The sequence below is a fragment of the Rutidosis leptorrhynchoides genome, chromosome 6, assembly GCF_046630445.1.
Source record: "Rutidosis leptorrhynchoides isolate AG116_Rl617_1_P2 chromosome 6, CSIRO_AGI_Rlap_v1, whole genome shotgun sequence".
Classification (NCBI taxonomy): Eukaryota; Viridiplantae; Streptophyta; class Magnoliopsida; order Asterales; family Asteraceae; genus Rutidosis; species Rutidosis leptorrhynchoides.
In genome coordinates, this window is record NC_092338.1 from 394,583,968 (window position 1) to 394,607,902 (window position 23,935).

General features: G+C 34.6%; 1 protein-coding gene and 1 pseudogene across 1 annotated transcript; one reads left to right on the plus strand and one right to left on the minus strand.

The window, feature by feature from the left end:
* Positions 1–881: 881 nt before the first annotated feature.
* LOC139855005 (protein sym-1-like) lies at positions 882–2,293 on the minus strand. The gene is made up of 4 exons (XM_071844269.1): positions 2,174–2,293; positions 1,901–1,910; positions 1,426–1,540; positions 882–1,323 (listed from the first exon to the last, which is right to left on the minus strand). The coding sequence occupies exons 1-4, from the start codon at positions 2,291–2,293 to the stop codon at positions 882–884; spliced, it is 687 nt and encodes a 228-aa protein (XP_071700370.1).
* Positions 2,294–6,058: 3,765 nt separating this feature from the next.
* Positions 6,059–18,163, plus strand: LOC139853070 (potassium channel KAT3-like; annotated as a pseudogene).
* Positions 18,164–23,935: the final 5,772 nt, after the last annotated feature.

Below are 23,935 nucleotides of genomic sequence, written 5' to 3' on the forward strand. Positions count from 1 at the left end.
TAAACTAAAATTTCTAAAGATAGTGATTGAATCTATGGATAATAATCAATATATAGTTGTTTCCCGTGTTGACAACGGGCTCATCGGCAAAAAATGAAGTTTTTTTTAGCGGCGAAAGGGATAAATATACATATCTTTAATTTTGAGGCGAGTAATGTTTTAAGTTTTTCTTGCTCTTACATGTCACAAATATTAAACTAATAACTGAGGGCACAACCTCTTTTTATCTCTACTAACTTCCTATGTTGATTATTATTTATGAGTGATGATCCGTACACAACTAATTTTCATTCATACATTATCAAACATGCTTTAAAGTGTTGTATTATACAACATCATAAAACATAAGCATGTTTGGTTTTGTATAGATAAACATTGATTGTGTAAAGGATACCTCCCCCAATATTTATGCTAAACTTGATACCAGAATATATGTGGAGTACACCATTTGGTGGATGTTGAATTAGGGGTGTCTTTTAGGTCTTCAACTTGTTTGTTCTTTAACTTGAAATGATTGATTGAAGAAGTCATTTCAAATATTGTTTCAAGGTTAAAACACTGTAGTTTGTAGGTTTTTCACATTAGATCACCATAAGATCTGATTTAGTCTAGATTCTATTTTTTGGCTCAGTTTTAACTTTTTCCAGTTTAAACCGAATAAACACCTAACAATCATTCATATAAATAATAGACATAACTCAAGAACCAAGCACATATGTGTTAACAGAAACAAATCAAAAAAGGAGATAACAATGGTTTAAAATGTCTATAAAGATTCACATTTCTAATGACTTTTTCAATCAATCCTTTACAAAACAAAGTGATCAAAGCTAAATCTTTACACAATCATCAACAGTAGTAACTAGATCCCCGTGTGATGATCAGTTGGCAACTTGCGAAAGATTCAAGTCATCGATTACGCATTTACGCCGTCTAAAGTGTTTAAAAGTAAAACCTTTAAACCATTGTTTCCAAGCAGCATCTTGTTGCTGCTCAAGCCATGAAAGAAAGCAACTATCCAACAAGCAAAAAAGATTAACATACAGAAGTTGATACTTAACTGGTACGAATCGAAAATTAACCACTTGAACAATTGGCCATATCCCTACTTCTACTACTAACGCTGGAAGAAAATCGCGTTTCACCTCTTCCTTAACTTGACTCACATTTTTACCCGACGCAAAACCCATGTAAGCGAAGAAGACAAATAAATCTATCGGACCAAATATGATCCCGTCTAGTACTACTTTCATAGCAACAAATCGCATCGATCTTGGTGGATATTCGAGTCTGTACTTTAAAAAACGATCTAGACCTATGTACCTACAAAAACACCAAAACAAGCAACGTTTTTATTTTTTTAGAACGACAAACACATCCACATGTAAGATTCGTTTTACTTAAAACAATGACATAATTACTAACCAGAAATGGCCAATGGGCCCGACAAATGCCATACCGAAAAGGCTTATGGTCACGATTCGCCTCCAGTTTATATGTAAATCTCTATCTTCATCCTGTGGAGTTAACAAAAAATTACCTTCAACTTTGAGTAAATTAACCATTATTAGGGTACGTTTGATAAACCTAAATGATTTAGCGCTAAATGATTCATAATCTGAATGATTCAAATGTTCTTAATGAAGTTGTTTCCGAATGAAAATAACATGTTTGATAATCATTTTGAGCGAATAATGTGAATGATATAAAATTACCTTATTAACCTTTGACGTGAAAAAAGGCCCTACAACATAGTTGTTTAATAAGTGTTCTTTATATAATTTAAAGATCATATTACGTAAATTTAAGTACTTAATGGTTAAGAGATACTAGTAATTATGTCAGTGCTGAATGCTGAACTATTCAGCACCATCTGTCATTCAGAGGTAAAAAAACAAACGCGCTGAATGCTGAATGATTCAGCATTCAGCGTTTTATTCAATTAACAGGTAAACAAACGCACACTTAATCTCAAACATAAACATTGTGTATATGGCACAATCAATATACATAGATGCAACAATTCTTTTAATGATTCTTAGACATTATTAACCCTCTAACTCTATATACAAAAACACAAATGTATTTTTAATATGATCATAAATATGTCAAAAAAAAAGAAAAAAGAAAGACTTACAGAAAGAAATATATATCTTTTCCGGGCAGCGGTCACGCGCGTAACAGCCTGAGCAAGAAGATCACCAAGACCCCATATGAAACCACAACTAATTACCTGTGTTTTTACCGGATGTATAGCTAAACAAGTTCTATACCATTTCCAAATCTTCAACATTTCATCAATTTTTTTTTCTTTTTCTTTTTTATTTATAAATAAATATAAATATAGAAACAAACAATCCAAATGAGGGGTTAACTAGGTTGTTCTAAATCTCTATGGCTAAAGGTGAAAACTCAATTATATCTATTTTCACAATGAAGATGATGATTATATTAATGAGAGGGAAACAGGCCATATATCTGGCCATAATAATATTTAATTTTATTTAATTTATTTTACTTTTTGTTGTTGTGGGTTGTATGAATAATGTTGGATGGAGGGAAGGAGAGTTTGAGGAAAATGGAGACAGAAATTTGAAACCTCTGTTTAACGTTGGTTGAGATTCAATTTAGGTGTGTTTAAGTGTTTAACAATTGACAACGTGGAGAAAAGATTTTAATAAATATATTGTTGTATTATTATGTCTTCATGCCCTTTTTTGGTCCTTCAACAAATACACACAACAACAACAACAAATATTACGAAATATTTGTGATTAAACTTGTGATTTGTGAAATGTGACTCAAGCACTACTCATTTATTTGCCAGACTTGATCAACCCATTTTGTTTGGTGAAAAGTGAAAACAGTCACCAAAGTCAAATTAACATTCCCTTAATTTTTTTTTAATGTAAAAAGTTTAAAATTTCGATATGCCGAGTTAACGGCACTAAGGACTTATTTATTTTTTATTTTTATTAAACTCTTTTCATGATGTTTGTAAGAAATAAGTGAGAATAAATATTTATTATTTTTTGAAAAGCAACTTTTATTATTATTAACAAATTTACAAAGAGGTGAGCATAGGAATTGCTCACACGATACAATGCCTCGAAGAATAAATATTTATTGTTTATTTTATGTGTTGAATAACTGACTAAATAATTAAAATTACAAATTTAACTCTGTACATATGTTAGTTATAGACAGTTATGCTAACAGGTTTTAAAAGAGTAGGAGCGAATATGAAAATTCACATTTTCATGACTTATAATATTAAGACATTCTATTTTCGTTAAGTCAAAAACAAACATTATACACTTTTTTTTTTTAACGGCGATTTTTTGGCATCAGTAAATCATTTCTTTCAACGAGCCTCATCATTTGCACGTAGCACACACGTTCGGGCGGAAACCCAAACCCGATCGACGGTACCCGAGAACACATCCATTCGGGCAGTGTTCCTGAGTAGAGGTCCGTGAACGAATCCGGTAAAACCTCCCTATAGGGTCAATATATACCACCTCTATTGGTGTTCAATTGTTTTAAAGAAAATCATGTCATCCCTAAGGATCGAACCCATGACCTCTCCCTATCCCATGACACAAAGTATATGGGGAGAACCGTTGGGCTATGCCCGCAAGTTCACAAACATTATACCCTTATTCAATCTTATATGAGTATCATTAAGTCCAATAAGTTCAATCAAGTCCATTAAGTTATAAATAAACCGAGTCCGACTAAGCAACGCAATATAATCCAAATTCTGAATGACAAACTTTTTGTTCGAGTAAACGATAAACCCTACTCATTTTTTGGTGTATAGTTCTTTTTTGGAAAGTCAATATATATTAAGAAACACCATCAAATACGCAAAAAAGCATGCGGCAAAATAGAATACAAAGATCTGGGCAATAGCCCAACACCAAAAAGACTCCCAATTACAAATCCAGATTCCTATATCGACTACACCTCCACCTGAAACTATTACGACAATTACAACACCAAGCTTTTGGAATTACATTTCCATGAATCAAAGTCACCATGAATAACATTTCTTCTAGAAGACAACCATAGATGCGAAAGGATTCAAAGGCTCACCATTATATCTTCATTTTTAATCTCCACTACTCGACAGGGTTGTGACGAGCTTATTTCGCCACCTCAAAATTAACCACAGAAGAATTTTGCTCGATGCCCATATAGCTTTATTAATATTTTCTGATCCGGTACTATAGTATTATTGACGCTGATAGGGTAGGAATTCGCCTATATAGCTCTATTTTGCGAGGATTTTGGCAACTATCTTGTTTAAACATGCAATCAAACTAATCGGACGAAATTCGTAGGATTGGACACCTTGGGAACGAGGAAAATAAATGAGTTGTTACAACCGTTAGAAAAGTTGTTGTAAAAGTTGAATTTCCGACACACTTTAATATATCATCCTCCAAGATTCCCCGGAATTTTTTTATGAAATTGAAGTTATACCCATCCGGACCTGGCGTTTTCGAAATTGGCACAACTCCAGACTGCCTTCTTGACTTCATCTTTTTCAAATTCTCTACACAAATATTCATTATCCAGGTAATCAAATTTAGCAAAATTATGACTGAAATAACGTGAATTGCAGGCTGTAGAATTTTGGAATTTTTCAGCGAAACTACAATATGCAGCTTCTTTAATATTGCCAGGATCAGAGATCCATTCTCTATTTCTCTATCAATATTAATTCCAGACACACAATTAGATTTTTCCTAACTTTGTGGATATCGTGGAAGTTTTTTGAGTTTCATCCCCATCAATTGCGCAACGAATTCTGCTTTTCTGATGAAACATATCCTTCTTGGTCTTTTCAAGGTTTTCGAGATGCGTAGAAGGTCTTCTTCATATTGTCGGATGTCAGACGCATTAGGAGTAGCCACCTCTGCTATGCTTTCCCAATTGTTTATCTTTTCCTGCATATTGCGAATGTCAACATCTAACTTCCCATTCGATGGGGGAGTGTTGAATAGTTTTCCATTCGGTGTGTTTATTTATAAAATCTGCATGACAAATAATGTTAAACCATTCAACAATTTGTGATGAATCCTTCATAGTTGAGATACCCTCTTAACAATTTCGGACATCTATTTCCTTTAATATCCACTTAAGTTATACGGAGTATCAAACAAACTTATTAAACAATTATATTCTCTTGTTTATTCATTTATAATATAAAGACATTGATTTTAAATTTTAATTGACTTTATTTAGAATGTTCTTTCAAATTCAATAATGACCTTATTAATCGAGTCAACAGCAAGCGTCAATTTATTGATATTTTAACTGTCGCTTAGAGCTTAAATTGAACTTAATGCAGGTTTAAAACCCATGAAAATTTGATTCTACCATTTTCATGGCGTCTCACACTTTTTTTATTATTTTTTATTTTTTTAACATACTTATTGACCGGAGGTCCATTCGGAAGCAATCTCTCTATACATAGAACATTGAGAGATAGAACTTTCTCTACTTCCAGAGTGTTTTACTCTGGGTGGTGACTTCTATTTATTTTAGGATAGAGGAAGATTGTTTATATTTTATGTGAGATTAGATTTTGTTGTTGTTTCAAATTCAATCTAAACATTTTAATTATTTAGATGTTAAATCTAATCATTCTGTTATTAACGCAATATTAGTATTATAAATATAGAAAAAATCATACTCCGTCTATGTTATATTTTGCACTCTTTACATATTTGGCCTCGAGGCAAGTTAAGCCAAACGTATATCAAAGTCAAACAATCAACAGGCAACATATCAATTATCAATTATTCCCGTAATAATCTAATCACATATTAGCTAAGCAACAAATTGTAAAACTCTATTGAAAGAAGTCAAACTCAAACAATATTTTCTTAAGCACAACGTTATTGTCATGGAGTTTTTTAATCCAAATAATGTACTATGACTAGAATATATTGCTAGTTTATTGCTAATCTTTTATTAAACTAATTAAACGTCGTTAATTTAAACATAGATCTCAATCAACTCTCTGATCTAGACTGATCGGATCGAGATGAAGGAAAATTCATTTATTGAAACCCGATCACCGGTGCCATTGTTGTACCGAAGGCATTCAAGTGGCGAAATGATGAACAACTTGGCATCAGTGTCGAGTAGTTTGTTGCCGGCTTTCGGAACTATTGTTGGTGAGGATTCTCCTCCTTTAAGGAAATATGTCATTGCTCCTTATGATCGAAGATACAGGTATGTTATTAGTTATTTTCACAAGTTGTTACATTTACATATTTTGAAGATTGTATATGCATGATACATGAACATGTATCAGGTATCATTACTTTACCTAAGAAAATGACACTTTGAAGTTTGAAAGTTGATTAACTTAGAACAATGAAAAAAAAAGGTACTCCTTTGACGAGGTACAAGACTCAACCAGTGTATACTTTTTTCAATGATTCATTCTCGCTAGTATATATAAGGTCTTCGTAATTTATAGCGTAAAATCATTTTATTAATATTTTGTTTAAGCCGAGTTTTATAAATATTAATTAACTGAATAATTTATTTTGAATAATACCAGGTTTTTTAATACAATAATAGTAGTACATTCGTAAATTGGAACTAAGTGATTATTTAGAAGGTACAATCAGAATATATATGTATAAAATTCATAATGATAACTCTTAGGATTATCATTAGCATTTTTTTTAACGTTATAAATAAATCTATAAAACTTATAGGAAAAATAAACAATTTAAAGGCATACATCAAGGGCCGTGTAAAAATCCAAAGTCCAAACTCGATACGGCCAACACGTTGATAGATGAATCAATTGTTAAAATACAATGCAAATTTAGATAATATGGAATTAGTAGATGTATATATGTAAAATATCTAGATATTAATATGTATAAGAAAATATCTAGATATTATAATATGAGAGAAAAATCTAGAAATTGAAATCTAAAAGAAAAATCTAGATATTTGTAGGTTGTAGAAATATCTAGATATTTATATATCCATGGAAATATCTAGGTTCTAGAATGTTCCATAGAGTAGTATAAATATGGGAGGAGATTTCATTTAAGTTGTGTAGTGTGTGAGAGTTGTGAGGAAGTAAGAAAAGAGTGAGTTAGAGAAAGAACGCTTATAAGTAGCGAGTAGAAAGAAAGTGTGGTGAGTGAGTAATATTGTAATTACATTGTGTATTAATAAAAGTGTTCTTTGTTAAGTTTCCCGATTAAGCCTTAGTTTGTGTTTAAGTTCTTAGTGCACTTGTGTTATTTGTATTATATGGTCGGCTCTGCCGCCTAAGTGATATATGGTCGGTTATACCGCCTAAATGATCTATGGTCGACACTGTCGCCTAAGTATTATTGTGCACTAAGGATTCATAAAAATTAAAGGCTAACCAACGTCAAAGTGTTGGAATAGTGAGTGTTGTATAATCTAGGTCCTTTATAGTAGGTGTGTTGGGCTCGTCGAAGCTTCCAACAATTGGTATCAGAGCGGGTCGTTCGGGACCATTGCTAGTGGAGGTACTCATCAGTAAACGTTGGACGTTTACATCGTCTTGTTAACACCAAAGCCCTAAGGGAAATTCTGTCAGAGCACAGTTAGGAACTGTGAAAGCTCATTGGTCTGGGACCAAGCTTATTGGACATTGGACGTCATGATGGTAGATCTTGCAAGTACGAGCAGTGGAATCAAGAGTCTCAATAACCACAACTATGGTTATTGGCGGACCTGTATAGAATCCTACCTACAAGGACAGGATTTATGGGAAATAGTTGCTGGCAGTGACACAACGCCTCCACCGAAAGAAAATGCCGAAGCCTTGAGAAAATAGAACATCAAGGCCGGGAAGGCTTTATTTATATTGAAGACTACAATCGAGGAGGATTTATTGGAGCACATTCGTGACGAGAAAACACCAAAGGCCGCTTGGGAAACTTTTGAAAAATTATTTTCAAAGAAGAATGAAGCACGCCTCCAGCTCTTGGAAAATGAACTTGCGGGTATCTCACAAGGAAGTCTATCTATTTCTCAATATTTTACCAAGGTGAAATCTATTTGTCGTGAGATATCTCAACTTGCTCCTGAAGAGAAAGTGAGTGATGCAAGGATGAAGAGAATTATCATCCACGGCTTAAGATCCGAGTATAATGGATTTATAGCCGCTGTGAGAGGATGGCCTACTCAACCATCATTAATAGAGCTGGAGAATTTATTGGCTAATCAAGAGGCATTAGCCAAGCAGATGAATGAAGTAACCATAAAAGACGAAGAAGATGCACTCTTCACAAATAAGAAGAAAGCAACATCTCGAAAACAAGAGGCGATGAAAGAAAGTAAGACATATGGGTGGAAGGGTCACCCAAAATCAAAAGGCAATGCTTCAGGGGGAGCTCAACAAGGAAGAAGAGATCATCGCCAACAATACGGGGAAAATGATAAGAGAAAGAATGGTGAATGCTTCAATTGTGACAAGAAGGGTCATTTTGCTCGAGATTGTAGATTCCCCAGAAGGCGAACTTTTGAAGGAAATGTGGCCGCCGCAAGAGATGAGAAGAAAGAGGTCACATTCGAAGCAACCATTAATGAGGAAACATGGAATGCAGAAGCAGGACTCTCCGTTGAAGCTGACATGGATGATCAAGCTCTTACAACAACCTTAAAGTCAAAAATAAACTACAAAGATGATTGGATCATCGATTCTGGGTGCTCAAATCATATGACCAACGATAGGACAAAGCTGCAAGAAATGGAGGATTACAAAGGAAAGAGAGTCGTGTTGACAGCCAACAATTCAAGGTTGTCTATTTCTCACATTGGAAAGACAATAATTCCAAATGAAGGCGACTCTCATAAGCTCCAACTCGAGAAGGTGTATCTTGTCCCTGGCCTAAAGAAGAATTTACTATCAGTACCACAATTGACAGCAGAAGGGAATTATGTGCTCTTTGGACCAGAAGATGTGTCCGTATTCAAGAGAGTGAAGGTGGTTGGCAATCCAATTATGCAAGGAAGAAGAATAGAGTCGGTCTATGTACTATCTGCTGAAACGGCATATGTCGATAAGACTCGAGAGAATGAGACGGCTGATCTTTGGCATGAACGTCTTGGGCATGTGGGCTACAAAAAGTTAAAGGAGATGATGGTAAAACGCATAGTAAATGGGCTTCTTCAAATTGATATCCGAACAGATACAATATGTGCTGGATGTCAATTTGGCAAAGCTCACCAATTGCCATTCAAGGAGTCAGCGCATCAGTCCAAGACACCACTAGAGCTCATACACTCAGATGTTTTCGGCCCAGTGAAACAAACATCACTTGGAGGTATGAAATATATGGTGACATTCATTGATGACTTCTCAAGATATGTGTGGGTTTACTTCATGAAGGAGAAGTCGGAGACTTTTCTGAAGTTTAAAGAGTTCAAGAACAAGGTAGAAAGTGAGCTCAATACTAAGATTCGATGCTTACGCACAGATAATGGAGGAGAATATTTATCAACCGAGTTCAATATCTATCTTAAGAAGCACAAGATCAGAAGGCAATTAACTTGCCCTAATACTCCACAACAGAATGGAGTGGCAGAACGTAAGAATCGTCATCTTGCTGAAACCTGTCGAAGTATGCTTCATGGTAAGAATGTACCAGGAAAATTTTGGGCCGAATGTATGAGGACGACTTCATACGTGATTAACAGACTCCCACAAACAAAGTTGGGATATATTTCACCATATGAAAGATTATGGAAGATCAAGCCAACCGTCAACCATCTCAAGGTTTTTGGATGTGTATGCTACGTCTTCGTACCAGATCATCTACGAAGCAAATTTGATAAGAAGGCAATTCGGTGCATTTTTGTCGGTTATGATGAATCAAGAAAAGGATGGAGATGTTGTGATCCAAATACTGGGAAGTGTCATACTTCAAGAAATGTGGTATTTGATGAAGCTTCTTCATGGTGGTCACCTCAAAAGATAGAGCTTCCAGAATCTCATGGATTAGAAGAAGTTCCAAAAGAAAAAGAAGAACATAAAAAGCACATATCGGATCCAATTAAAGAAGGAGATGGATCGTACTCTAAGGAAACGAGTCCATGGAAAACTGGGGTACATCATCTACATCCGAAGAGGTTCGTCCAAGCCAAATGGATGCCGAGGAGCATGTGCAAGAATTACGGAGATCAACAAGGCCGAGGCAACCTAATCCGAGGTATGCCAATGCTGCTCATGTGGATGAATCAATACCTATTGAGCCTTCCACTTATGAAGAAGTAGCACAAAGTCAAGAATGGCAGAAAGCGATGGAAGAAGAAATTAATGCACTAAAAGAAAACCAGACATGGAGTTTAGTTCCAAAGCCAAAAGATGTAAAACCAATATCTTGTAAATGGGTTTACAAGGTGAAGACTCGATCAGATGGCTCCATTGAAAGGTATAAAGCTCGACTTGTTGCTAGAGGTTTTTCTCAACAATATGGGCTGGATTATGAAGAAACATTTAGTCCAGTGGCGAAGATCACAACAATTCGAGCTCTACTAGCTTTAGCCGCTAGCAAATCTTGGAAGCTGTGGCAGATGGATGTCAAGAACGCTTTCTTACATGGAGAACTTGACAAAGAAATTTATATGGAGCAACCAAGAGGCTTTGAGAACAAGTCCCATCCTGACCATGTCTGCAAATTAAAGAAAGCACTATACGGTTTGAAGCAGGCTCCAAGAGCTTGGTACGGGAAGATTGGCGAGTTCTTAGTACAAAGTGGTTTCACAGTTGCTCCTTCAGATTCTAGTTTATTTGTGAAACAAGATCAAGGAAAACTAGCCATAGTGCTAGTATATGTGGATGACTTAATCATCACGGGAGATCACTATGAGGAGATCCAAAGAACAAGAGAGAATCTGTCTATCAGATTTCATATGAAGGAGCTTGGAGAACTCAAACATTTTCTTGGACTCGAAATAGAGCAGAAAAGAGAAGGATTATTTCTGGGACAACAGAAATATGCGCGAGATCTTTTACAAAAGTACGGAATGCTTAATTGCAAACCTATCTCAACTCCGATGGATCCGAATACAAAACTACGAGCAGATGAAGGAAAAAGTCTTCAAGATGTTACCATGTATCGAAAGATGGTCGGAAGTCTTATTTATCTCACAATAAGCCGGCCAGACATATCTTATGCAGTTGGAGTGGTTAGTCGATACATGAGCAATCCGAAGAAGCCTCACCTTGATGTTGTACGACGCATCTTAAGGTATGTTAAAGGCACTATTAACTTTGGCATTTTGTACAAGAAAACAAAAGAATGTCATGTGACTGGATATTGTGACGCCGATTACGCTGGAGACTATGATACACGACGGTCAACAACTGGATACATGTTTAGTCTTGGATCGGGAGTAATATCATGGTGCAGCAAGAGACAACCAACAGTATCCTTGTCAAGCACTGAAGCAGAATATCGATCGGCAGCATCAGCAACACAAGAAATTATGTGGTTGAAGCAACTAATGGAAGATCTTCATCAATCAACAGATTATCAAGTAAAGCTTTTCTGCGATAACCTATCAGCTATTCGTCTAGCAGAAAATCCAGTCTTTCATGCGAGAACAAAACATATAGAAGTGCACTATCACTATGTTCGCGAGAAGGTCCTTGAAGGAGAGATCAAGATGATGCCAACAAAGACAGATGAACAGGTTGCAGATATATTCACCAAGAGCCTAAGTAAACCGAAGTTTACAAAATTTAGAGAAGCACTTGGAATGGTCTGCAAGACATCGTTGGAAGAAAATTTGCATTGAGGGGGAGTGTTAAAATACAATGCAAATTTAGATAATATGGAATTAGTAGATGTATATATGTAAAATATCTAGATATTAATATGTATAAGAAAATATCTAGATATTAGAATATGAGAGAAAAATCTAGAAATTGAAATCTAAAAGAAAAATCTAGATATTTGTAGGTTGTAGAAATATCTAGATATTTATATATCCATGAAAATATCTAGGTTCTAGAATGTTCCATAGAGTAGTATAAATATGGGAGGAGATTTCATTTAAGTTGTGTAGTGTGTGAGAGTTGTGAGGAAGTAAGAAAAGAGTGAGTTAGAGAAAGAACGCTTATAAGTAGCGAGTAGAAAGAAAGTGTGGTGAGTGAGTAATATTGTAATTACATTGTGTATTAATAAAAGTGTTCTTTGTTAAGTTTCCCGATTAAGCCTTAGTTTGTGTTTAAGTTCTTAGTGCACTTGTGTTATTTGTATTATATGGTTGGCTCTGCCGCCTAAGTGATATATGGTCGGTTATACCGCCTAAATGATTTATGGTCGACACTGTCGCCTAAGTATTATTGTGCACTAAGGATTCATAAAAATTAAAGGCTAACCAACGTCAAAGTGTTGGAATAGTGAGTGTTGTATAATCTAGGTCCTTTATAGTAGGTGTGTTGGGCTCGTTGAAGCTTCCAACATCAATTTATCAGCATTCGGCAAGGCCATGGAATAATCGACAAGGCTCTTAATTAAACATACCGAAAAAGTATATGTGTGGTGATATTTTCACTATTTAATTTAATAAATTTATTATCACACTTTACATTATGCATGTATATCTATCTATATGTATTTGATGCACAAATATGATAAATTTCTAAAAATTAATAGTGAACATATCAATGCTCATTAGAAAAGATCGATTGTTTAAAAGATCTGATATAAAATGAACAAAAAAACATGAGTCACTTGACCAACAAACTCTTAAACCTATTGTCGGCATGGTCATCACCCTTTGATATAAAATATATAAAATATAAAATATAAATTTTTGAAATATAAAATATATAAAAATAAATAAAATAAAAATATTAATAATAATAGACCATTGGAAAAAATATCTTCATTGATTATTGATATTGATATACTATGTATATATAAGACGAATAACATAAGAATAAATTTTTGATTCTAAAACTAGATAGTGTACGGTTACATATTTTTATATCTAAAGTTTTTGAACATATGTACAAATTATGTTTGAATCTAGATGGTGGCAAGCATTTCTAGTGTTACTGGTTATATACTCGGCATGGTCATCACCCTTTGAGCTAGCCTTCAAGAAGGTGGCAACAGGCTCTCTCCTCTATGTCGATTTGGTTGTCGACTTCTTTTTCGCCACTGACATCGTCCTAACATTTTTCGTGGCCTACTTGGATAAGTCAACATATCTGCTGGTTGATGTTCATAGGAAGATAGCCACGAGGTATCCTATTCGTATCATTCTGGAAACCTTAAAAGGCATGCATTAAAAGCACTGATGATTCTATTATATGCATGTTTTCAGATATGTCACTCATATGATGTTCCCAATGGATGTTGCATCAACGCTACCGTTTCAAACCATATACCGAATCTTTACTGGAAAGCTACACCATGGAGAGGTTTTTGGGTTTCTTAATCTGTTAAGGTTGTGGAGGCTAAGGCGTGTTAGTGAGCTATTCTCCAGGTATAAACCACAAAAGTTGTTGGATTGGTCCTAAATGTAGTACTCTTTGAAAATAATCCACTAAGCAAGCACTTTTTCTTTGATCAGGCTAGAAAAGGATACACGTTTCAGCTACTTCGGAACCAGAACCCTCAAATTGATATGTGTTAGTACTACTTTACCAAAGGGTGCCTATTCATCCCATTCACTTAGGAACATATGTTTTATCTCTAAAGGGTAACTTGGGAGGAAACAACAGTTTTAATGCATTAAGCATCATATATCACATTGCTAAAAGGAATATATTTTCTGACACGATAAGAACAGATTCATTTTTTGGGAAAAAAAGTGTTTCGGGTCAATATTGAACCCATCATGCCCAAAGAATTATCCATTATGACCTGTTAGCCAACACACCAATCAGTCACCTCTAGTTTTACCTTAGCTATTTGATCATTCTTGAAGTTGGACTAACCTTACGAATTGGATAATCACAGGTTACCCTTTTTGCAGTGCACTCAGCTGGTTGCTTCTACTATTGGATTGCTACTCATCATAAACCCTCACATGACACATGGATTGGATCAATTATCGTCAATTTTGAGGATAGAAGCATTTGGCTAGGATATACATACTCAATGTATTGGTCAATTGTTACTCTTACAACAGTTGGTTATGGAGACTTGCATGCAGTAAATACAGGAGAAAAAGTGTTCAATATCTTCTATATGTTGTTCAACATTGGGCTAACTGCTTATCTGATCGGAAACATGACCAATTTAATCGTCCATAGCGCTGTCAGAACTTTTATCATGGTAAGTTATTCCTTGATTTCCCTAACTACTTGAATTCAGCTCCTTGATATTGCCATTTTGACCCAATGATCATGAATGAGCCAATCTGGGTTCTGATTTATTCTTATCAGTTTATCAAAAAAAAGTACATGGATAAAAAAGGCTAAAATGGAGTCGGAAAAAGCTAAATAGGAAGCAAAACAAATGAGTAGAATAGATAAATCAGGTTGAAACTCACCCAAAGCATATTTATAGACTAGTATTGATGGGATACGTATAGATTTTGTTATAAAATCCAACACATTACCTATAAGAAATGAATCTACATTTTGTGCAGTCTTCGAAATAGTAAACACATCACATTTCAGCCCGAAGTCCCAAACCCATTTTGCCAAGCCAATCCATTTTGACTGTTACCCAACCCGCTATAGATGCGCTATATAATTCTATCTCTGTACTTATATGTATTGCTGTAGAGAGATTCTATCAACGAGATCTTAAGATATGCAAGCAAAAACAGACTACCAGAAGGATTGAAAGAGCAAATGCTAGCACATATGCAACTCAAATTCAAGACAGCAGAGTTACAACAAGAAGAAGTTCTAGAAGACCTACCAAAAGCAATAAGATCAAGCATTGCCCAACATCTATTTCGCAAAACTGTCGAGAAAACTTATCTCTTTAAACGCATTTCAGAAGACCTTAGCAGGCAATTGGTACATTCCTTGTACAGTACAACTATCAATGCAATGGACATCGATCTATTCCTGATAAACTTCTATTATGGTTTTTTTTGCTAACAGGTTACAGATTTGAAGGCAGAATACTTTCCGCCCAAGGTTGAAGTTATACTACAAAATGAGATACCAACAGATTTCTATATTGTAGTATCCGGGGCCATGGTAAAATCTTTCCCAACTCAAATTTAATTACAACTAATGTACCCATTCAGAATTCTAATAATCTATAATTCCAGGAAGTGCTAACGCACAAAAATGGAATGGAGCAGGTACGTACCCTCATTACTTTCACCATTGTATTAAGCAGTTTACAATATGTTATGAACAAAGCTACAGATGATTGATACATATAAATGTGTTTAACATCATAAACAAAGAATATCATATGCACAATCAAGTTTGTCCAACTGTTCTTTAACCAGATGGATGGGACACGATAAGAGACTGATGCAATTAGTAAGAGAAGTAACCCTTTCGAACAAAAAAGTGACATTGGCAACTATAGTACTTCTTATTAAATAAAAAACCTTAATGTCCTAATGTCATGAAATTTACAAGTTTTTCATAAAATAAATTAGGGATGATAGTTGATATTCTTCAGCAAAATCAAATGCCCTTGTTAAAATGAACTGGGTTATGCCAATAGGTCAACAATATCCAGAGTTTCAAAACACAAATTAATAAAGATCTGAATTTAATTTTCTATAATGATGTTAATAATATCAAATAGGTTATGTTTTGCATAAAAATACATAAAAGAAAATTAATAGCCCCATCCAACTGGGGAGAACAAGATTATATTAGATTGTGATAAGCATGAATAATAGAAAAGGCAATGGAGGTGTATATGTAACTAGTTCTAGTGTATAAATTAAAGTCCATTTTCTATGTTTCAGTCCTTGATAAAATTAGGCCCAATGGATATGTTTGGAGAAATTGGGGTATTCTTCAACATTCCCCAACCTTTCACAGTTAGAAGCAAGAAACTTTCACAGGTAGTTCGAATTAGCCATCATCACTTCAAGCAACTTGTGGAGCCGCTTCATGAAGACGGAAAAACAGTCATGTCTAACTTCACACAGGTTTTCAACTAGCATCTCCTCTTAAATTATGTCTTTATATTGAAATTATAAAAATTTAACACAAATAAATATGAGTGTCTTAAAAAGGATTGTGCAAGTTCGTTATAAGTTGGTGGTTGATTTCACAGCCACTCAAAGTGCATAATTCTTTTTGAAGCTGACATATTGGTTCTCAGTATCTGAAGGACTTGAAGAAGGAAGTGCAGGATGAGATGCCATTCTTAACAGAGCTTCTATTAGACTTAAGTTTGGAGGTAATACTTCATAGGAAAACTTATTAGACTCTTATGTTACTTGATTATCTTTAATGTGATTGCATCATCAATTATGTTAGCTTAGTGAATGAAATTTTCATAAGACGAGCGATATTCAGTTTTTCGACACTATCTTATACACATTTTGAACTCCTTAAAATAGCTCATAGTGCAACTCAATGAGGTGAATAACTAATAACACATGAAGAAACAACGTATGCAAATTATCTATTAGTCAGACAACTAGAATATGTTTCCTTAGTTAATTTAAGCATAAGTTGTTATAGTATATCTACACATTTTATTCATTTATGAAGAGGAAAAACCTTATTCGTTTACCCGTTTATTAATTTCTAAGTCATTGCATTTGATTAGGCTATTATCATTACTTTTGGACCTTCATATAGAAGTACACGTTAAATGTATATCGAAGAATGATGAGTGAGGTGGTGCTTTTTAAGTCAATGCCTTCGTATGTATGTAAATGCTTATAGGGAAAATTATGTTTAAGTTCTAATGTTCTGCTTCTAATAAATGCATATTCTACCCGATTTATAAACGATTCTGAAACACTCAGGAATACGAAGCGTGGTCAAAACATAAGCAATGAACATGATTCTACTGAATGTAAGTATATAAGTATTCATATAAGTTGACAACAATTAGATTATTGCTAAAGTGAAGACATGTTCCATGGAATTTAAAAGCTACTTGATAGTGATTGATGTACATTATATCCAGTTAGTCATATTTTGCTTACTCATTCAATGACTACTACTATACAAAATACAACAGCTTATGAATGTTAACATTTCTCTACACATCCTCATTTCAGCATGCCACGCCAGCTGATGAATCAGAAAACCATGCAACATCAAATAATGGTCTAGAAGAACGAGAAGGTTGGTGATATTTCGTATAGTTCGCTGAAAAGACTTATACACAAAGAGCAACTAAAGCAAAAAATAATCATAAATTAATTAATTAATTATTATTATTATTATTATTATTATTATTATTATTATTATTATGGGGGATGATTCTCACACATTGTTTTTTGATCCTCACACACCAATTTACTTGAACTCCTCCCTAATAATAGGGTAAAAGGGTGTGTGAGGATCAAAAAATAGTGTGTGAGAATCATCCCCCTATTATTATTATTATTATTATTATTATTATTATTATTTATATTTATATTATTATTATTATTTTCTGATGATTTGCCTGCACCGTAGGATGGATGAAACTCGCCTAATAAACAATTTATTGATCAATACTTAGAAATTCGTATCCTCCAATACCATAATTTTTCACTTATATTTGAAGCCAAATAAAGTTGCCTACTTTGTACGCTAAATTGTGCAGTCTCATATGAAAGACATAAACCTATAGTCACATTAATTGCAGGAACACCTATTTCCGAGTTTTCAAACACATTTCATTTACGGGTAGTAATCCATGGCCATCACCCACATGAAAAAAGAACAGACAGTAATAGGAGGGGAAAACTTGTCCACCTTCCAGACTCCATAGAGGACCTTTTGAACTTAGCAGGTAAGCTATTCAGCTGTAAATGGTTCCTTTGGATCTTGAAAATATTTGAATGTTGCAAGTAATAACTTTCCATTTGTAAAAGACAAATTCTTTCGTTTATATATCATCCAACCTATTTATGTTGTCATGCAGAGAAAAAGTTGAATAAAAGAGGAACAATAATTCTAATGAATGATGCGTCTCAAGTGGAAGATCTCAATACTATAAGAGATGAAGACCACCTGTTTATAGTTTGAATACATGATAACAGAATATAAAAAATTTAATTTCCAAATAGAGAAGTTGCTATCACTTCTATTATACCAATAATATACATAACGTTATCTGCAGAGAAGTATACATAATATACGATTATAGGACTCAAATTACAGTGGCTTATTATATAGAATCGGTTACATATTCATCGCAAGGGTTATTAATATAAAAGGTTAAATTATGACCAGGCACATAAATGATTACTAGAATTTTAGCTACTATCTTTGTTACTCGGCATGTTTAACACCAAGTAAATTCCATTTCCTCTCAAGAGCATAGTCTTTGCATTTCTCTATGCATTCTTGTAAGTAACTAGGGGGTGAATAATTAATTTATGGTTTCTTAAAACTTTTTTGATATGTTTGTCGATCAAAGCATAAGTTTTTTTTAGGTGTGGAAGCATTTGTGTTTTGTAATGAAAAAATTTAAGATGTGTAAAGTGCACAAACATAAGGATTTATAGTGGTTGGGGAGGATGTTAACTAATCCACCTTAATCCACTCCTCGACTCATCATGTAGAGAGTTAGTTTCACTAAGCTTTTCTCCAATCCGGTGGAGATTCGTTTACAACCCTTGTTCTTCAATAAGCCACACCAACAATCTTTGTATCCCATCGAAATATCATAGCCTACTTAGATCACTCGTATCTCGAGTGAGATACGGATTGTTCTTATCACAAGAACAATCAATTTCCTAAGTCCCTTTAAGGAAATTAGTTAGCTAAGTAGGATGTTGTTCTTATTATAAGAACAATGCTGCTAACTTGATCATCCCAAGTTAGAAGTTTATAATCACTTACAAATAATACAAGTGAAAGTTTAAGCCACTTCTTTAAACATTTCAAAGATATTAGCTTATAATGTAAACTCACTAATGATAGTAAATTAAGAGTGGAGTTTACATTAATTCTATCTTGGGTGCAAGATAGAATATTCATCTATCTAATCACAAGTGAAATTGTATGAAATGATGTCATATGTGATTGTTTCTATATCTGAATGAAGTTCTAGAGGGCAGGGGCCAATCTTCAAGCTTTGAATATGTCTTCCTTTTATAGTCGAAAGAGAAGCTTGTCAGATTGCATACGATTGAGCCACGGTCAGATGCGGCTTCGATCGTCCTTAGTAGTCCAAATAAATTAGCCTTTTGAGCAATGACTCATTTTGATCAGGTTGGACTTTTTCTAAACAAGAACCAGCAGCACAAACTTGTTAGACATTAAGCCATTCTTGACTTGCAATCTTTGTTTGAACTTGTCTTGGCTTTTGTACTTGGATGTTGACTTGTCCATTACCATTTGAGTATGCATCTTTCCTTGGTATTCCCATTTCATAAGCTCAACTCACTCATAAAGGTAATAGTAGATTTTGACTCTTATTTGAAGTCATACATATCCATTGAATGACAATTACTCTTGATGCACATTATCAAATTTTGAATCCTTTTAGAAGTAGTCTCAAGTGATCAATTATATGTTATCAGCTAAACATATCACTAACAGTTACTCTAGACATGTTCCAAGAAATGTGCATATATATATATATATATATATATATATATATATATATATATATATATATATATATATATATATAGAGGAGCATGTTAAGTAATAAGCATAACCACAACATAGCATATTGAATGTATCTTTTGTAGTTAGTGCTTATCATGTAAACATGCAAGTCAAGTGTTCAAGCGAAACCACGACTTAACATATATTCAAGTACTCTTAGTTAAGGATATGTATATACATGGGTATGTTAAATGTTCAACTAGGCCATGCATTAGATATACGCTTTATTTAGATGGTGTTTAACGTGTGATTGAACATCCAAAATCAAATAAGCAAGACGTGTATCAAAGCTTACAAACCGATGCATGCATGTATATATGGCATTAAGCAATGTTAGTGATTACTCAATAAGAAAGTTGATATTATCTTCTTAAACCAACATGCATTAGTTAGTTAGACATTTAAGTAGGTAACACATATAGATCATTTATGAAAATAGCATCCATCAATCATTTAAGCTTTAAGCAGAAATCATGTTCTTAAAATGTTAAGAAATATACTCAAATAATTGTTCTTATTAACTAACATTCCTTTTACTAAGTGTTCCTAATAACTTAATCAGTTATTCAAGTAGGCACATAGATCAATATTAATGAATGTAGATAAGATCATATTTTCAATGTGTTAGACATATTTTATATAGTCTTATCTTGGTTTATCATGTCTTAATCCAGGTACATTTACTCGTGATAGTTTGATTTCAAGAAATTAATACGGACATGATTTAAGGTTATTACAAATCAAATCATATTTATATGGCCTAAACGGACAGTTTATTTTAGTGCGAAGTCTTAAGGTCGCTAATCGTCAATTCAAGATATTAAGAGGTAATGATAGTGTTAAATTTATAATAGCGGGACCTAAATCTACTACTCCTTCCTAAGTGTGGGCAAGGGAAGTATGACATAAGGTCGTTTGTTTAAGAAGACAACAAAATCAAAACAATTACAGTAGCAAACTAATCATATATTTGTAGACGGTTTAAATAAGGAGTAGTTTTGCTTTGAATTTTCTAATCCTAATAAGATAAGCCCAAGCCTGTAGAAACTATACTAACCCGCAGGTTCAGTACGAAGCACCTGATGGAACAGTCTATTACGTTTAATATCCATCTCACCAGTAAAACCCTGGATACAATCAGCAATCCATAGGAACTAATATCTGTTAAAAATTCACGTTTTTACCTCCGATATTGAGCCTTAAAACAATAAAGTTAGCTGGGCCCCTTAAGAAGCCATTACTTAATAAGAATTTGTTATGCAAGCTTCAACACAGATCAAATGATTGTTCTAGAATGGCTATTTCTCACAATTGCTCCTTGTAGTTAACTTTGTTGAGAAATTAAACGTTTATTTGCTTTATTTGATAGATGAAGTAATTACGAAGACGATGCAAGAAGAATCGAAGAAAACAGACTTAAATGAATAATCCAGAGCTAAAATGATAGAAACCAAGTTACGATCTCGAAAACAGAAAAACTAGATCCAAACGGCCTTGGCACACGGCCTAGCCATACGGCCTGCCACTAGCCACAAGTGCTGCCATGATCAAAGATACACGACCATGGAAAATAGCTTGCCAGTATGCACGACCATGGAATACGGCTTGTGCACACAGCCTGCCAGACCATACGGCCTTGGCACTCTGCCTGCTAGGGTCAGAAGTTACTTATTTAAAGGCCACTTGTTTCCACATTTCAACACACTTCACTCTCTCATTACAATTAGTTTCTCTCTCTAAAGAACTAAATATTTTCAAGGCTTTCTCACATTAGAGGAAATTTAGTACCTAAAGGCGAACGTCGAAGATTGTATTAGGAGAGGTCTAGAGAATATCAGCACTTGTAATAGTCAAGACCTCGTTTGTATATGGTGAATGCTTTTCTTAATCTAATGATATGGTTTTGTTATATTAAACTGCTTTCACTATATACATTCGTCTATCTGTTATAATCGTTTTGTTATAATTATTTTGCGTGTTGAATATTTATCTGTAACTTATATTGTTGTTATGCTAAAACCTTGTCAGATTTAGAAGTCTAGTTCACGGACTACCCTTTCCAATTACTCACGTGGCTATAACCTAGCGTTAAGACCTGATTAATCCTAGGATACATGGTAAGTAGTCATGTGTGCTTAACGTCACTATAGGATTTAGTACCTACATATAAATAGTCACCTATCTGTCAAAGAAGAGCTGCCCAAATAAGATAGTGATTAGAGTTAGTACTAAAGAGTTCAATGAACACATTGACTCACTCAAAAGCATGATTCGCGTCAGAAGCAAGCCCCCAGTGGTGTTGTAAGATGATCCGGGGTTGAGTAAGTTGAACATAAAGGAGAGACCTCTAAACTAGTTAACAGGCAGCGATTGGGGGGGGAGGGGTTATTATCGCTGCATCGGCATAGTCAAAACTGGAGATGCTCGCAACAGTGGTTTAGTCCCCCTCGGGTGATCCAATCGCTGTCCAAAAAAAGGTACCTTAGAATATCTAAGATTGCACATCTGTTAATGTTAAAGCTAAACTACGTATTAAGTGTAGATCTCGATTGTAGTTAAACCAACTAGGGTTAAGAAAAGCCAAAACCTTTCTTAAGTATACCACTTTATTCATGAGCCTAGGATTTAATCGAAGAGGTCGACACTCGCTCTCTGCCGGACGGCTATTCATCAACGACAATGATGAATTTGAAGATATCCTAGCAGCTATCCGCCATTCAACAATCGAGCACACGCCTCTATTAAAAGACCGGATAGACTCTATCGAATCAGAATACAGTCTCTATCTAGGAAGAGAAGATAGTGACGCGGAACTATTAGAAGAGTGCATTCAAGACTTCATTATAGCACTTCACGATCACATCTATTGGGAGGAAAGACAAAGAGAGCACAACTCAGTGATTCGCACTATCCAAGAGTTGTGATTTTGCCGAGATCATAAAGTTATCTATTCTAATGTCTATAATGCTTTAGCTGGATTTACAGTTCCATTCTCCACAAGCTAACGAGCGGTGCTAACTCTCATCTGAGGACATATGGACAATGCCACAAGGCATCCTACCTATCGTTCCGAATTAAGAATGATCTATGATCTTCATGGCCTCTTCGTTCTCTTATCTAAAGACAACTTCGAAAGCACACAAGACATGCTAGTGATCTACGTAACACTCGATCACCACACTTGTCTGATTATCAAAGAATTATGATTGGTAGTTTTGGAAGAGGAAATACGCAACAATCCCTTCTTAAATTTGGATCCCAGCTGAGTCAACCTAGCCACCTTCGTGATGAGACAGCTCGAGCATATCTTTAATGAGTCCACAGATCTCAACTTCACATTCAAATATGGATGTCGGGAAATCTATAGCAAAGCAAGCACTTTGCTTCTTGAATTAGGATTATTGTTCACCTCCTGTGAAACGATCTCAAATCGATTTCTAAATTAATTTGTAAGGATTTGACACATTTTTTTTAACATTAGCATTAACCACAACAACACAAGTTTGGAGGCATTACTTGCTCAATTGTTAGACACAAGCTTCAAAATACATCAAGTTATAAGTTTAGATCATCGGGAACTCAAGTCCCATAAATTTAACCATTGTTTAACTAAAACAACCCAATTGTGAGCATGACCGTCGGGACCATTACCAAAAGCGCCTTTCAAAATCCACCACATGCAAGCTAGGCCAATCCCTTAACCTTGTCCTTCGATGTGCCACAATCTATAAAAAGAGAAACAATGAGGGAGTAAGCTACAATGCTTAGTGAGTGCAATACTTACATGTATACATACATAAACCACTTACTTGCACAACTTACACATAACCACATACAAGATAGCATCACTAATGCGTAAAAACACAACCGAGTATAAGCTAGCATGTTAATCACATACGACAATAATATAACACGCTACACTACTAATAAACAACATATGAACGTTATATGGTTAACCATACTCAAGTGTGTTAGTCATTAAATGATTAACACCGTTAACCCGTGTATATGGCCAATAAAAGTGCCTCCCGAATGGCACTACCATATACACCCGAATGTGGCCAACAAAAAGTGTTCCCAATATTGACACTTATCACATCCTCACAAGTGGCCAACAAAGAGTGTACTTTTAGGTAGTCACACTCACCACTTTCCCCAAACGCAATGTGGCCAACAAAG